Source organism: Xenopus laevis, chromosome 1S (genome assembly GCF_017654675.1).
Source record: "Xenopus laevis strain J_2021 chromosome 1S, Xenopus_laevis_v10.1, whole genome shotgun sequence".
NCBI classification, from domain to species: Eukaryota; Metazoa; Chordata; class Amphibia; order Anura; family Pipidae; genus Xenopus; species Xenopus laevis.
In genome coordinates this window covers 151,443,221-151,461,230 of record NC_054372.1, presented here as the reverse complement: position 1 = coordinate 151,461,230, position 18,010 = coordinate 151,443,221, and the positions used below count along the sequence as shown (strand labels likewise).

The following is an 18,010-nucleotide window of genomic DNA, read 5'->3' as shown; positions in this document are numbered from 1 at the left end:
CGAGTAATGCATCAGCCCAGAGTTACTATTCTAGTAAGTGATATACAGCCATCTTGCTCCTGGAGGAATGAGGTCCTTGTCCCAAAGAACCTACAATTAACCAATCATAGTGATTCTGTGCCTGTACATGGTATTCTAGGAAATGTACCTCCCAACTGTACAGCTATGCGAAATACGTTGGCGCCATATACATACACGTTATTAATAATAATAATAATAATAATAATAACTGTCCTGTTTTTCACTGGACATTCTCTTTGATCTCCTGCACTGAATAGCCAGAAAAAGATACCACGTTTCTAAAACTTAATTGGCTTTTGGCAGAGAGCCCAGAATATGTGGCAGGTGCACTTAGATACTTTTGTAACAATTTAAGATAAGCAAAGAAACAATTGTAACAATTTAAGATAAGCAGGTCTCTTGGGGAAACTGTGGTTTGCAGCACAAAGGGCAATTCACCTTCAAAACTGTAATAACACATAAAAATCCCACAAATGGGCATGGCCAAAAAAATTTGCCACGCCCCACGCGGCATATCTTTTTGTGCCTATTTCTATTTCCAAAATGTTGGGAGGTATGGAAATGTACATTAATGTATTTTGACAAAAATTGTGAGCCATTAGCCATTTTTTATACTTAGCTATTTACTCTTCTAGGACCATCCAGACGCCATGAGTGTTTTACTGTATTGCTGCACCCGTTCTACATGCCTTTCTGTACCATGCATTGTCTGTATCCCTTTCAGTGTATCCCTATTCAGTACCAGCAACACACACTCATCTACTGTCTACAATTGCTTTTAAAGTAGCATTTTTTCCCTCGTTTATAGTGTGTTAATAATACCTTGCACTGTATATATTGCACATTCCTGCCCATGTGATCTTTTATTACACAAATCTAAAGGATAGGCTGCCATTTTAATGTAGCCAGCTTGGGATGGTCCGATTTTTTACATACCCGGGATTTATTGTCCATTGCAATGGCATTTTTTAATAAGTGACCGGTTGCACAAAGTATTTTAATCTATCTATGAAATATTTTAATATTTCAGTATCTGTCCCTATCTGATCTCATTCTGAAAGCTGTTATTATATAAAAGGTGTAATTATGAGACAATGGAAGTATAACAATCATATTCATTAGACAGTCAACATTCAATATATATATATAAATGGGTGGGGTGCATTAAGCCCACATTGAGCAAGCCTTATATGACTCACAACACCAGCAGTGAGTAGCCCATAAAATGTCATTGAAGTCAGTGCTAAAAGACAAATTAACTGCAAGAGGGAAAGAATGCAGGGATATCAAGTCAAGTGGATTTTATTGACATTTCAGCAATATACTGTACAGTAAATAAAGTACATAGTAGAAACGAAATGACGTTCCTCCAGAAACACCCCCCCCCCCCCCCGGATATGTAGTTTTGCAACAGATAGAAAGGCAAAAGCTGACTATTCCTGAGTGCAATAAAGTGCATTTTATTGGTGGACTTGTGGCAAAAAACTCTGCAAAGGCAGTAAATAAATGAGAGCTAATAGCTAATACATTGCTATAGCAGATGGGTTACACCAAACCCCTTATATTAGAGCCACCTAGATTCCTAACTATAGATGATAATAACAATCTTCATTGTCACATGTGTATGTGACAATAACAGGTGGGTCTCTTCTGTGTTTGGGACACTGATGTGATGCGCGAGGACATTGTGAAACGGCTGGAGAGACTCAGGTTGCTTGCCTGGGGCTGATAGGAGTGGTGGCATATTATGGTGGAGATCACATACATTGAATGTGTCATATTTCAAGTTCTCTAAAGCCAGATCAAGTACACAGTGGCTCTCATTGGCACACAAGATGTCTTGTCACCCACAATAAATCTGTGCTACCATTGGCAAAAAATGCCCATAGTTTCCTTCCCACCAGCAGTAATGTTAATTACTGAGGTGTAGTCAGACAGAGCCGTGTCCGACCTGGACCTGCAGTCCTGAATACATCCCTTACACTGAACCTCTACCCGACCCATACCACAATGGCATTATTTACCTTCTGACCCAGGACTCACAAAATTAAGAAGTGACATCACAGAGAGCAGAACTGATGTCACTCTGGTGAAGATTCCACTGGGCAAGGGGGGAAATGTCCAAACCACAGGGGAGGGGAGGGAAGGGAGGACCCAGTCCCACACACACCATAGCTGGGTACACAGGTGAGTTGCCCATGGCTTCCCACACGGTCAAGAAATGGGGGTCTTTCTATCCAAAATCCAACTGCTTTGCGGGTATTTTGCAGGTACCCAACCTGGTGCAGGACTCTGATGTGAATCACTGGAGGGGAAACACCCACACGTTGCTTCCTCTTTCCGAAGTTGCCTCACAAGAAAACTTTGGGCTACTTTTGAGGCAGTGGTTCAAATGAGAGACTGAAATTCAGGAGTGGCCTGAATAGAAAGATAAACAAAAAGTAAAACCAAAAAAGTTATAGCCTTACAGAGCAATAGTTTTTTGGCTGCCCGGGTCAGTGACCCCTATTTGAAAGCTGAAAAGAGGCCGAAGACAAAGGCAAATAAATAGAAAAACGATACAAATGCAAGACCTGTAGAAGGGTTGCCAAGAATAGCACATTTTATAGGATAATAAAAAATGTGGCAACTACATTTTTTAACTACTCTTCAGTTTTGCCCTTGTGAATGTTCGTGTGGGTTTGATGACAGATTTTAAACATATATATGTCGACTATACTGTATATTAAGAACTACATTGTAATCAAGATTAAAAGCACAGGAACATCATCTTATATCACTTCATGTATAATGTACTATAAACCCACACTGATATATGGAGCTGTCACAATGAGCCCCCACAAGGGACCAGTTATGGTTATCTTATGGGGGATTGTATGCAGAATTCCTCTATATAGAAAACCACGTGAATATAACCACTTTGTTCCCTCCTATTGTTCTCTCCAGTGGACCTTACTGTTACCAATCACATATATACTGGTATGGGATATATTTACCAGAATGCTTGGGGGTTTCCGGATAACGGATCCTTCTGTAATTTTGATCTTCATACCTTAGATCTACTCGAAAATCATGTAATCATTAAATAAACCCAATAGGCTGGGTTTGCTTCCAAAAAGGATTAATTATATCTTAGTTTGAATCCAGTACAAGGTACTGTTTTATTATTACAGAGAAAAAGGAAATCATTTTTAAAAATTTGAATTATTTGATTATAATGGCGTCTATGGGAGACTGCCTTTCTGTGATTCAGAGCTTTCAGTATAACGGGTTTCTGGATAACAGATCCCATACCTGTAATATTCTGCTTTAAAAAAAAACGCATTTATTTTAAGCACTCTTACAAATGTGCAGTGTGCCAGAGATCATCACAGACCTGGAGGGCTAATAAAGTAACATGGGCCAAATTTCCACCCCATGTTCAGTAATCCATAGCAACCAAAGAGTTGTTTGTGTTCATAACCCTACATTAGGCCGCTAGAACCCATTTGTTGATTGGTGTTGCTATGGGATACATTACTTGGGATAATATTTTCCCATTAGAATGTTACTATATAATTGCCATAAGAAAACCGTATATATTTTTTTGCATCCATGCATTAAGATTGCAATGATACCTCTATAATTTGCTGCAACCCATAAACCAGGGAGCCAGGGAGACTGCTGCCTTTACATGGGTGGTTCACCTTTAAGGTAACTTTTAGTATGTTATAGAATGGCCAATTTTAAGCAACTTTTCATTAGTTTTTTATTATTTATTTTTATAGTTTTATCTTTTTCTTCTGACTCTTTGCAAAACGCAAATGGGCATTGCTGACCTCTTCTAAATGCTCTGTAAGGAAACAAATGTTTTATTAATGTGACTTTTTATTACCAATCTTTCTATACAGGCCTCTTCTATTCATATCAATGCATGGTTATTAGGTTAATTCGGACCCTAGCTACCAGATTACTTAATATGCAAATTGAAGAGCTGCTCAGTAAAAAGCTATATAACTAAAAAACCTCAAATAATACAAAATTACATAATACTCTCTACATCATACTAAAAGTTATCACAAAAGTGAACAACCTCTAAACCTCAAACCAGCGGTGCTGCAGCCTGTAATGCTCCCACCACCACCATCACTGTAACAAATCTCGTATGTCATCGTGTGTTTAAAGAAAGTGTTTCTGTGTTGAAAAATATTAAATGACTTGATTTACTGATATGTAACCCCAGTTACAAATCCCCCAAGGTCCCTTTGTATTAAAGACTCAGCAGTTAGCACCTTCCAATTTGCTCTATTGTTAGGCAATATTCTCCTTAATTTAAAATAAAAAAAAACATTCCTCTGTCAGAAGGGTCAGCAGATGACAGTTTATTGCAGGCTTAATGAAAGCTGGTTTGGGTTGAAAGTGCATTGTCCTGGTGTTCATAGAGTTAGTGAGGCAGTTCTCAGGCATTCCAGCCACTAGGAGCCAGAAGGGATTCATGCACAGGCTGTTGTAGCTACTGAAAGGCAGGCAGGGAGCAGGCGCTTTCACACAGGCTTCAGGATAAACTCACAATTTCATATCCAGCTGTGACACTCAACACCATTGACTAGCAGATCCCCCGCTGCCAGTATTAACTCTCCAGCATCATTCCTGCAAATATATAAAAAATAAAAAAAAAACCCAATCGATGGTTTTACCCCCGTGGCTGGAGCTGTGAGCTCAGAGGACAAGTGCTTGCTCTTTGCACCACTGTCATGCTGCTTCTGTGAATTTCTATTCCCACAGAGCGGAAAGAGGGAACTGTTCCAGCAGGGATCCCGCTGCAGAGGGAGGAAGCCTGGCACTGTACCATTAACAGCAAACTCTTTTCCACGGACACCTTTCAACAGAGAAGCCAGGCAGAAAGCGAAAAGTACGTGAGTAGAAAGCAATGATTCCTTCTCTTTCCTTTTCCTTTAACCCTTCATGCGGAAACATGTTACTGCTCATCTCCACCTGAAATTCTTTTCAACTCATTGTGGAAAGTTCAGCCAGAGCAATGTCCAGCCTGCCATTCCCTAGTTGTTCAACTGCAGCACTTCTGATGCCAAGGCATGTTGGGAACTGCAGTTCAACAACAACAGGGGGAACCGGAGGTTGGACATCACAATTGTAGGTTCTGAAGAAGACAAAAACTTTTATCCAAAGTTAGACCAATATTTTCCCAGCACTGTACCATTGTGGGAAGCAGAAAAAGCAAACAATTCAACGAGCAAAAGGAATCAAACTACATCACAATAGACAGATGTGAAGATTGCACCACTGGTTTGTGACTTAAAAAAAATCCCAATAAAAACATTTAACATTTAAAAATAAATTTATTCTATAAACACTGACCGATGACCTTATCGTTTCTTTCTGTACTCATGTGCCAAGCTTGGCTAACTGCACACACAAGACTCAAATACAATACAGGTATGGGATCTGTTATTCAAAAGCGCGTTATCCAAAAAGCTTCGTATTATGGAAGGACCATCTCCCGTAGTCTCCATTTTATCCAAATAATACAATTTTTTTTAAATGATTTCCCTTTTTTCTGTAATAATAAAATAGAACTTTGTACTCGATCCAAACTAAGATATAATTAATCTTTATTGGAAGCTTATTAAATGTTTATGTGAGTTTCTACTAGACTTAAGGTATGGAGATCCAAATTACGGAATTGGATCTATTATTCAGAAAACCACAGGTCCTGAGCATTCTGGATAACAGGTCCCATACCTGTATATCTCATTTTACTACACTCAGTATTTATTTGCCAGTCCCCCCCATACACACAAGTTAAAAAACCACAATGATGGCCAGGACCCCCAATAAAGTGAGGGGGGAAAAGGGTGGCCAGCCCCCCCTCCAAATGGATAAATGGAGCGACCAACCAGGCATGGGCCTGAATGGCCATTTTATAGTGTAGCTAAAACAGCAGGGATATACAGATGAAGGTATTAGCCATTAGAAATGTTTTATCTTAGTATTTCCATATCTATTTGGAGGTGTGTTTATTATAGGTTTACGTTTCCTGTACAAGTGTATCAAGAACCACAGCTCTATATTTGTATGTTACCGCATATAGCATTATAGCCATGGCATAATGGCATTGGCAGCAGTGAGTACATGTATGGGATTCATTATCCGGAAACCCATTATCCAGAAAGCTCTGAATTACAGAACGGCTCCCATAGACTCCATTTTATCCAAATAATCCAAATTTTTAAAAACGATTTCCTTTTTCTCTGTAAAATTAAACAGTACCATGTACTTGATCTGAACTGAGATATAATTAATCCTTATTGGAAGCAAAACCAGTCTATTGGGTTTATTTAATGTTTACATGATTTTCTAGTAGACTTAAAGGAGAATTCAAGTCTTTAAGAAATAAACCCGTACCCCCCACCCCACGTAGACCCTCCTCCACCCTCCCCCCAGCCTAACTGTCCCCCCAGGGAAATGCCCCATACTTTATACTTACCCCTCGGCGCAGTTTCTGGCATCCGAGTTCCATGCAGCCTTCTTCCGAGTCTTCGTCTTCTTCCGGCAATTCTGCAATTTTGGTGAGTTTCGGCGCATGTGCAGTTGTCGCAATCCGTCAAATTGCTCCAAATGCACATGCACCAACATGCCAATCTCCCACTCAGCTTTCCGAAGACCTGGAAGATGGCTGCATGGAACTCGGATGCCAGAAACTGCGCTGAGGGGTAAGTATAAAGTATGGGGCATTTCCCGGGGAGGCAGTTAGGCTGGGGGGAGGAGGTAGGGGGGTACGGGTTTATTTCTTGAAGGGTTGAATTCTCCTTTAAGTTATGAAGATCCAAATTACAGAATGATCAGTTATTTGGAATACCCCAGGTCCCAAGCAGTCTGGATAACAGGTCCAATAGCATAAACCTCAGAGGCCTTACAGTATAAAAGTATTCAAACCCAAAGCTTAAAGGAAAACTTTACCCCCAAAATGAATATTTAAACAACAGTTTATGTCAAATGAAGTGGCATATTAAAGAATCTTATGAAACTGGAATATATATTTAAGTAAATATTGCCCTTTTAATCTCTTGCCTTGAACCACCATTTCATGATGGTCTGTGTGCTGTCTCAGAGATCACCTGACCAGAAATACTTCAACTCTAACTGTAACAGGAAGAAGTGTGGAAGCAAAAGACAGAACTCTGTCTGTTAATTGGCTCATGTGACCTAACATGTATGGTTTGTTTGTTTTCTTTGTGTGCACCGTGAATAATATTTTTCTATTTATGATTACCCAATGGCACATATTACTAAAAAAGTATATTATTATGAAAATGGTTTATTTACATGAAGCAGGGTTTTACATATGAGCTGTTTTATGCAATATATTTTTATAGAGACCTACATTGTTCGGGGGGTATAGTTTTCCTTTAAACAAGTGCTGCCTTATATTGCTGTTATTTTGTATGCACTTGGGTATTTAGTAGATAATGGGCTCCTTGCAGTGGAAACTGCTTTTGGGCATGTTATTACATTGGGCCAGATTGTGAGCATCTTTAGTAACATTCAGGAATGTAAAACATGAGGCAACATTGTGTTCAGATTCTATATGTCTTATATATTGCATTATACAGCAAGCTTTCATCACACAACAGACCTATTTTCAGTTATTTTAACCACTTTTATTAATATTGCAGCAAGTGTGGAGATGAGATGAATCATTGCACAGGTCCTTACAAGCAGACTCATTTTTATGGTTAAAATAAAGAGCTCATTTCCCTTGCAAGTGCTTGCATTCCTATGGCATGAGAGGCAGTGCGAGTCTGCACTTACTGAGCAATGGGGAAGCTTTCAGGGCTCTTTCATCTTTTACAGACAAAACATTACCTTTCATGTGCTTTTATTTATTTAATATAATGAAATGGGTTTAGCGCTGACTGGCTTTCAGCTTCTGCCTTCAATACACCAGCCAGTCAGTTTAACAGGCACAACCCCAGTTGTGATATAGTATTATATGTGCTGTCATCTTACATATGTAGCTAGTGCCATGTAGTTACACATCAGTTTAATAGGGGCTGTTTACCTTTAAATTAACTTTTAGTATGATGTAAAGAGTGATATTCGGAGATAATTTGCAATTGGTTTTAATTTTTTACTATTTGCAGTTTTTGAGTTATTTAGCTTTGTATTCAGCAGCTCTCCATTTTGTAATGTCAGCAATCGGGTTGCTCTGGTCCAAATTACCCTAGCATTGAAGAGACTGGAATATGAATAGGTGAGGGTCGGAATAGAAAAACAAGTATAAGTAATAAAATGTAGCAATAACAATGCATTTGTAGCCTTACAGAGCTTTTGTTTTTAGATGGGGTCAATGACCCCCATTTAAAAGCTGGAAAGAGTCAGAAGAAGGAGGCACATCATTCAAAAACTATAAAAAAAAAAAAAAAGTAATGAAGACCAACTGAACAGTTGCTTATATTAAAAATTAACTTGAAGGCGAACATCCCCTTTAACAGAACATTGGAACAAATAAATAAGAACCCCACAATACAAAGATAAGATAAATCAAAAATTGAAAGATATCCCAGTTCCTCTGGGATTTGTTGTGTTCTACAAATCCCTGTATCCTTCCTAAATGCAATGGAGGGATATTGATCTCTAGAGTAGAAAATATGAATAGTGTTTTGTATGCAAGTAGTTCTGTTAAGCCTTCTTGTGTGGGCTGGTCCATGACAGCATCAGCATGGACAAACTAGAGTGAGGTTTATTCATATCTGCTGGTTTCACTTAGAATATTAAAGCTCACCTGTATCCTATATGAGTGAGGTTTATTCATATCTGCTGGTTTCACTTAGAATATTAAAGCTCACCTGTATCCTATATGAGTGAGGTTTATTCATATCTGCTGATTTCACTTAGAATATTAAAGCTCACCTGTATCCTATACGAGTGAGATTTATTCATATCTGCTGGTTTCACTTAGAATATTAAAGCTCACCTGTATCCTATATGAGTGAGGTTTATTCATATCTGCTGGTTTCATTTAGAATATTAAAGCCTGTGTGTGGCATTTGGTGGTTGCAAAGCCTGTGTTTACTATGGGCAAATACTTACATCAATCTATTCGGATATCTTGTTCCTTAATTTTAACTTCTAGAGGATCATGCACCCCATTCTGTTGCAAGACAGCCAATCCATTAGTCTGTTTTAATGTGATGATGACCCTGATCCTGTATTTAACAACCTACACTGACATCTTTGTCTTTTGCCCTTGGTTGTTATCTACTTCTCTCTGTTTCATTTGACTGTTATTACCTACACTGGCAACTATGTGATTCCATAGTCTTTAGCTTATCCGCTGCCAATAAATTGTGTGTGTCTCTATGTACTGTATTTTGTATTTTCTCCGAAATACATACTAAAGCAATACAGAACAAGCATTCTGAACATTCCTTTAACTTCTGTTTATCAGAGGCTATAAACCTATAAACCTGCTATAGAAATTCACGTATTGTTTTCCTTATTCACTCAATAGTTAAGAACATTATGAGATGTAGATCCTCGCCAGCTGTAGTAAGGCAGGCTGCGCTTGTGATTTGTAACTTTTTATCATATATAATAGTTATTTAAAAACATTTCATTTTTTATATTTTATTAGGCTTTTAATATTGATCCTGCTTCCTATATTAAAGGAGAACTAAAGAAGTAGGCTAGAAATGCTGTACATTATGTTTTGGGCAAACCACAGCCCTTTAGTAGGCAAGATCTGTGTCTACAAAGATGCCCCAGTAGCTTTCTATTTTCTTTTCTGCTGATCCACTGCACATACTCTGTGCTGCTGTCACTTACCTGAGCTTAGGGACCAAGGCTCAATATTTAGCATAAGCTCATATGACAGACAAACCTTTTGCTTGAAGATTTGCAACAACCCCTAAGCTTAGCTTCTCCACAGCTGCCTAGAGCACACTGAACATGTGTGGTGTCACTGATACTCCTAACAAATCCAAGATGGTAACTAGTGATGGGTGAATATGGCCAGTTTTGCTTTGCCGAAAATTTGTGAAACTGCAACAAATTTGGGAAATGCATTGAAGCCAGGCGACTAAATCTCCCCGAATCTGCCCATGTGCCCCTTCCCTAAGTGCTAATGATTTCACAACGAATCCTAAAGGCTGTCTATGACAGGTTCCCTGTCAGGACAGCAAAAGTCTTAAAGGAAAACAGGTTGGAAAATAAAGGCATTTTTCATCCAAAAACAGTTTAAACAACAAATATGGCTTTCAGCAGTAATTTGAGTTCAATAACAACTGAATGTAAGCATAGTTACTGACCTCCACACTACGTAAATGTGTGTGTACAGGCACATAGATTTGTTTGCATCAGGATCCCAGACCTCTCTGTGTCTCTTTCCGGCAGAATCTTGAGAGATCTGACTCTCTCAACTACTACTGATCAGCCACCTGAGGCTAATCAGGCACAACAAGGAGCGCTAAAGCATTTCTGCCAGCTCCTTCCTCACAAGACCTTTCCTACTGTGAGGGAGCCAATAAGGGTGAGACCTATAGGGCCTATAGAGACCTGAAGAGGACTGCTGACCTATAGGCACCTGTGAACTTCTCACAATTTACCAGTGGGAAGATTTGGTCCCACATCCTTATCACTGAAGACATCTATTAAAGGGATTTGGACTTCTTTGACTGTTAACTGGCAGCCTGGGCATGCAGCAAAATCATAAATACCTGGCCAGAAAAACCTTGCAAGTATGAGGTCTAAGCTTTTATCTCTACCCAAATGTCCACCTCAGGGAGCTCTATGAGCCAAGTTAAACACAGCCCTTGTTAACTCCATAGGAACCATAATTTGTTTTAAAACCTCCCCTGTTTTGTGTATTGAACACACTGTATAACAAATCATTATGCAATCCAAAATGAGGGAAAAGATTAACACTTCCAGGTATTATTACTTTGTCCCCAATTTTTACCACTTTGACATACAGTTTGACCAACACAGTTTCCTCTCTCTGTTTCATTCTAAAGTCAGAAAGAGTATTGAGTTAAACAGACACCATTACCCTCCTGCCTTTTATGGAGATATTTGGGAGCCCGGACAGGAGACCCAGAAATGATTTTACCTACAGTCCGTTTTTTAGAAATACAGTCCTGTTTTATCATTGGTCTCTGTTTTCGGAACCTTTTCTAGAGCTTTGTCTGGTTAAAGATGTCTGGTGAAAAAGGTAACAGTTTATCCGGTGCATCTGGTCCCACATGTTTCACAGGGGAAGGTGTTGGTATTAAAGACAAATACAAAGACAAGTATCTTCCAAGTAATACAGGGGTAGGCAGCCAGGGTGCAACTGCAACACAAAGGGAAACTGGCTGGTCATTAACTCTTAATGTTTCCTGGGCTGTACAGTATTTGTTTACATCCTTATGAATACACAATATTAAAACTGGCAGTGCAGTTAATGAGCTCTGGGGGCAATTAACTCAGAATCAGAGGTGTTCTGGAACCTGAATCAACCATCGCGGTAACCTGTTTCCCATAGACCTCCACCATTACCTCATGGGAATGAAGACTTTCCTTGATGGCTGCTGTTGCTGTAGTTGCAGCAAATGTGCCGTGACCGTCCATATCAGAACTGTAAAGTGGTGGGGAAACAATAGAGCTGTCAAATGGATGAAAAGTAATCTTCTCCGGCAATACTGTACCTTGCCATGGCAGTATGGGCTCTGCAGGCAATTCCTTCCTGTAAGGGAGCCGATTGCCTTAAGATATACCTGGTTGCATTGTCCCCCGTGCTTGGCCTTGTCCCTTTATCAAGCGTAAATCACCTTTCCATAAGGGAAACTGTGCAGCAGTTTAAGAAAATGTCTGTCGCTGGAGGGAGGTTGCTGGCTCTGTGAACAATTGTTGCAGAACGTTACCTGGACCACGTTCCTCCTCTGCCGAAAGGTAGTCCACTAGTTGTATAGCTTGTGGGAGGGTAGTAGCTTGGTGCAGTAGCTTGGTGCCTTTGGACCCATCAACCAACCTCAACAGGCAGGACAAGCAGCATCTGTCTAGGACAACAGTCTATCGCCTGATCAGAAGTCTTTATTGCAGGCTGGATTCACCTGGTGCAAAACTCCATCAGCCACTTGGCTAAAACTCTGTGCCGGACCTGTGTGGAATATGGCTTAGAGTGGAATTGCTGACGGTATACCTCTGGCGTGAGGACTGATCTGTCCATGATTGCAGACTTTTCTTCTTGGTATAAAAAAGGAGAAGAAAAGAAAAGAACCTTGTTTTGTAACTGTATCAGTTACAAAACAAGGTTCTTTTCTTTTCTTCTCCTTTTTTATATAATTGACTCATACCTTGTGTGGCTGTAGAGTCTGAACATTTAATTACTCATTGTAAGAGTTAACCTTTTCCTTCTAATAAAATTTTCTTCTTGGTAGACATTAGCCTTGCCTTAGAAAGATTTCTGTGAGCTGACTGTGCTTCACAGTCACAAGGGGTGTCAGTAAAATCACCCACTGATCCTCAGGCCATTTTTGGCCACTGACTACCCTTTCAAAAGTCGTGCGAAATGACTGACTGATGATCATTAGACTGTTTCATTTTTAACAGGAGAGGTGTGGGTGCGGTTTCCAGACTATTTGTGCAGCCTGGAGTTGGTGCTGCTGCAGTTGTTCCTGTAACTACCCAAATAACTGAATCTGCTCAGCCGGCTGCTGATTTTGCAAAAAAATACCTCCATTTTTGCTTTGTGGCCCTCTAACAAGCAACTACTTTGTGGATTAAAATCCTACTTCTGACACCATATATGACATGTTCCCACAAAGTAAGTAAGCCCAGCAAAAGTCCTTTAAATAAAAATGGATTTTATTTCAGCCAGCAGTAAATAGATTGGAAAATAAAGGCAACAAACATGGATTTCAGCAGCAATAAGAGTTCAATAACAACTGAAAGGCAGCATTGTTACAGATCTCCACGCTGTGTGGCTGTGTGCGCACAGGCAAATAGGTTCCTTTGCGTCAGGATCCCAGACCTCTCTGTGTCAGACAGACCCCAGAGAGACTAAAGGTGACCATACACGGGCCGATAAAAGCTGCTGACAGACTGAGTCAGCAGCTTATCGAAGTGTGCGTGGGTCCCCCGACAGATGACGATCGGGCAGGGCTAAAAATCCTTCGTTGATGCAGCCCCGAGATCCGACTGCCCGTATTGGCAGCATTATGATGGGCCCAACGATCGGATCAGCCGGATATCGGCCACCTCAATGTGGACATGTCGGGAAGAGATGCGCTCATTTGGCAACATCGTCTAGCGACCGTATCTCTCTGTGTATGGACAGCTTTACTGGCCTGGATAATCAGACTAATCTGGTCAGCCTGTAGCATCTCACTCTGCTATACTGCCATACACAGGCCAAAGGATTACACTCTACAACATTAACAGAGAGTGTACAAGGGTCCACATACATGCTATGAAAGGCAACCTTTCTATTGTTTTGGTCACTTGGGCAAACAGCCTGAATGAAGGAACCAGCAGGAGGTGAAAAGGAGCCACGGCTCCTCCTTAGTTCCTCATCCGGCATTGCCCTGGGCAACATTGTGCATTGGCAGAGAATTTTCAGAGGAAACCTGCTCCAATGCAAAATGTTTATGTTCTGTTAGCAAGCTATATGACTGCAGTTAAACTGCCCCTCTCTTCAAAATGTAAATCCACTGTATATTGTTTTGGCTTATTTGCATCTTTACCCGTGCCCATAGCTTTCATGTCATTATTTCATACATTTACTGAAGGGAAGAAGGGTTTCCTGTTCTGACAAATGTGTTCCAATTTCTCTAGGATGTGTACCCCTGGGACACTGACCTACATTTTGGAACAATAAAACCATACATAGAAACCTGTACACCTGCCCTTTATTTATATTCCCTTCCTTATATTCGTCACCATATTATTCCAGCTTCCTAACATGATTCATCTATTTCCCACATATTCCTCTAATGCTGCTTATTAATTTTGATCTTTGAAAAAAGCTTTCTGTTAAATATTTTTGTTATTTTCTTATTTGTTGCATAATAAAGAACCATTTGGACAGCTTTATTCAGAGCAAACGTGTCCATAACTGATGGCCAAAATCACAAAAAATATCGATGATTTTCAATACGTATCCACATTTCTTGTTGCCCATGTCTACTGATATGCCAGTGAAGTAGAAACCCTGTAAGTTTTTGTTGGAGTGCTGTTAAGTTTCTCACAAATTGTATGAATGTTTTTCATATTAATGTACTGTAAATATATTGAAAGTTTATTATACACTGGCAGAAAGACTTATGGCAGAAAGACTTTTAGCAAAAACTATTATTCTCCTCCTAGGAAAAAAGCTTTGTAGTAAAAGAGCTGGAAAAAAAAAAAGAACCAGATTTTACTTTTAACAATAACTATTTGCTTGATATATAGGGATGTAGCGAACGTCGGAAAAAAAGTTCGCGAACATATTCGCGAACTTGCGCAAAAATGCGAGCGGTTCGCGAACGGTTCGCGAACCCCATAGACTTCAATGGGAAGGCGAACTTTAACATCTAGAAAAGACATTTCTGGCCAGAAAAATGATTTTAAAGTTGTTTAAAGGGTGCAACGACCTGGACAGTGGCATGCCAGAGGGGGATCAAGGGCAAAAATGTATCTGAAAAATCTGCCTGTGTGTGCTTGGAAGAGATAGTGTAGGGGGAGTGCTGTTAGTGATTTCAGGGACAGATGATAGTAAGTTTGCTGGCTAGTAATCTGCTTGATACTGCTCTGTATTGGAGGGACAGAAGTCTGCAGGGATTTGAGGGACATTTTAGCTTAGGTAGCTTTGCTGGCTAGTAATCTACTGTTCTCTTTAAACAACTGCCATACGTTGACCTTGTAGGCATTGTTTGCCCAGTTTTTTTGGACGCAGCCACTGAAGCACAGTTGCCAGAAAAAATATGCCATATAAATGCTGAAAATAGTAATTTTTCGCCATACGTTGACCTTGTAGACATTGTTTGCCCAGTTTTTTTGGACGCAGCCACTGAAGCACAGTTGCCAGAAAAAATATGCCATATAAATGCTGAAAATAGTAATTTTATGGATATTTAGACAGAATGTGAACAAGGTCACACAGCTCGATGGCGGGTTGAAGAAAACAGTGTGCAAATAATGCCTACAGGGCAAATAATGCCTAAAAGGTCAACTTATACACTACTACAGCGGTAGTAAAATAAAAAAAAGTAAAATAAAAAAAAATGAATATTAAAAAAAAAAATTAAAGTTGGTGCTGCTGAACTACTAGTAGCAGCAGATTAGCACACCAGTCCCACTCCCCAACACTGCTAGACTAATAGCACTGGGCTCTTATAGTAGTAGTAGTAGTAGTAGTAGTAAAACAACAAAAAAATAAATAAAAGCAGTCCTTACAAGGACTACTGTTATTGCAGCAGTCAGCAGATGAGATCAGAAGCAGGACAGCTGCCCACTGCAGCTACATACAGAGCACTGCAGTAGAAGGTAGATTACTAGCCAGCAAAGCTACCTAAGCTTAAATGTCCCTCAAACCCCTGCAGACTTCTGTCCCTCCAATAACAGAGCAGTATCAAAACGATTACTAGCCAGCAAACTTTCAACTGTCCCTGAAATCACTAACAGGCAGCAGCTCTCTCCCTACACTATCTCTTCAGCACACACAGGCAGAGTGAAAAAACGCTGCAGGGCTTCGGTTTTTATAGGGAAGGGGAGTGGTCCAGGGGAGAGCTTCCTGATTGGCTGCCATGTACCTGCTGGTCTGGGGTGAGAGGGCAAAAAAAAGCGCCAACAATGGCGAACCCAAAATGGCGAACGTCGCGCGACGTTCGCGAACTTCCGGCGAGCGCGAACACCCGATGTTCGCGCGAACAAGTTCGCCGGCGAACAGTTCGCGACATCTCTATTGATATATAAAACCTCTTTGTCCCTATAAAAAAAACTCATATCCATTATGGCTAAGCTTGGGTCGACTGTTGTTTAATTGTAAAAAATGACTTTTTTGGAGGTGCCAGTTCAATCCCAGGATAAAGAGTAGCAGATCACAGTATTTGTTTAATTTGTTTGAATATAAACTAGTGAATTGAAGAGAAACCTAACTGGAATGATTATATAATGAAATATCAATAACAACCAAGCCAGCACTATAGGCTAAATATATAAATTATAGGCCAAGTATATTCTTTGCTTTATATAGTTTCAATAGACAGTTAAAGGGGACCTGTCACCCAAAAAAAAAATATCCAAAATCCTATTTTATCACATTAGTCAAGCAAAATTAACTTTAATTACACTGTATAAATTATTTGAATCTTGTTTACATCAGTCTGGGAATTCATTATTATAGCAAGTAGGTAGGAGCCATTTTGTGGACAGTGTTAGTAAGACAAGCCTTGCATCATCTCAGAATCTTTTGTGCACCAGAATGGGGGACCTGATGTCCATCCCCATGCACTGGCTACACAATTAAATGGGGGAATGTTGGGAGAGCAGTGACATCTAGGAAGTGCTGAATGGAAAGTGAAAGTAATTGTCTGCCCCGCCTCTATGTCACTGGCATAGAGGAGGGGCAGACAATATTTGATTGACAGCTGAGATTTTTAAACAAGATTACAACAGCTATGAATGCTTTAATAAAAAATAAAAATTGGATTTCATGTTTAATTTGAAAAGGACTTTTACTATACAGCTTTTTGTGTCTGGGTGATAGGTCCACTTTAAGAAAGAGAATGTTATGATTTTGACTATTGGCGTGGGTTGAAGAATGTGTGTAGGCCTACTCCAGTTTATATATGTATCTGCACCTATGATTGTATTGGCATGTCTCATTCTGTTCTTTTATATGTATCTGTTGAAAATAAAGACGTTTATAAGAAAGAGAATGTATCAGTATATTGCACTAAGTATCTAATGTAGATATTCCATATGTTCCAGGGATGTAGAAATATGGGGGCAAATTCACTAAAGGACGAAGAGCCTAACGCTAGCGTTAATTTGCTAGCGTAGCGCATTTTCGTAGCGCAACGGACGCTGGCATAAATTCGCTAGTGTTACTTCGCACCCTTACGCCTAGCGAATTTGCACGGACATAACTACGCAAATTCACTTACGCGCGAATTTTTCTGAACGCTACCTTTTACGCCAGACTTCCTTCGCCACCTCAGACCAGGCGAAGTGCAATAGAGTAGATAGGGATTGCTTCAAAAAAAGTTAAAAAATTTTCTAAGTCCCAAAAAACGCTGGCGTTTTTTCTTTTTTTATGGGTGATAGGCTGAAAAAGATCGAAAAAATTTTTTGGGCTACCCTCCTTCCCCCCTACATTTCCTAACTCATGGCACCTTAACTATACAGTGGGCACATGTGTAGGGCAAAATATCAATTTTATTTGCTGTTTTGAAGGTTTCCCAGGCTTGTGTAGTGATGCTATATATACCTCCATTGTAACTTCGATTTTGCGCCGTATGCAAATTAAGCATCGCTAGCGTAACTTCGCTTTGCTTGGCAAATTAACGCTAGCAACCATACGCTTCCCTTAACTTGGGATTTTAGTGAATTTGCATAGCGCTGGCGAAAATACGTCTGGTGAAGTGCGGCGAAGCGGACGCTGGCGCAACTACGAATCATAGTGATTTTGCCCCATGGTGTGATACAGATATGCCCCAATATGCTAGTGTACAGATTATGTTATGCATGTTTAACAGACACCCATTTGATGAAATGCAGGGTGAAAGAGATGCTCTTTATGGTCAGATCTGGGTCTGGTAAGCAGATCATAATAAGGGCCTGCACAGACCCATTGGGAGAAACACATATAGCCCAATATCAGGCCAACATTAGTCGGGCAACCCATTGATTTTTCCCTATATTTCCCCTGTTTGCTTCATAAACCAACAGACTGTGACATATTGCTTTTTGTCTCAAAATAGACCTAAAATAAAACATGTGAGGTTCTGAAGTACAATATACATACATGAGT

The 18,010-nt window shown here is 39.9% G+C and overlaps 1 protein-coding gene across 1 annotated transcript in view; it reads left to right on the top strand.

The window, feature by feature from the left end:
• Positions 1–18,010, top strand: part of cux2.S (cut like homeobox 2 S homeolog) — a 224,333-nt gene that overhangs the window by 161,347 nt on the left and 44,976 nt on the right. Inside the window, exon 6 of the mRNA XM_018244218.2 lies at positions 4,786–4,912. Coding sequence (XP_018099707.1) covers positions 4,786–4,912 — 127 coding nt within the window. The remainder of the gene's footprint in view (positions 1–4,785; positions 4,913–18,010) is intronic.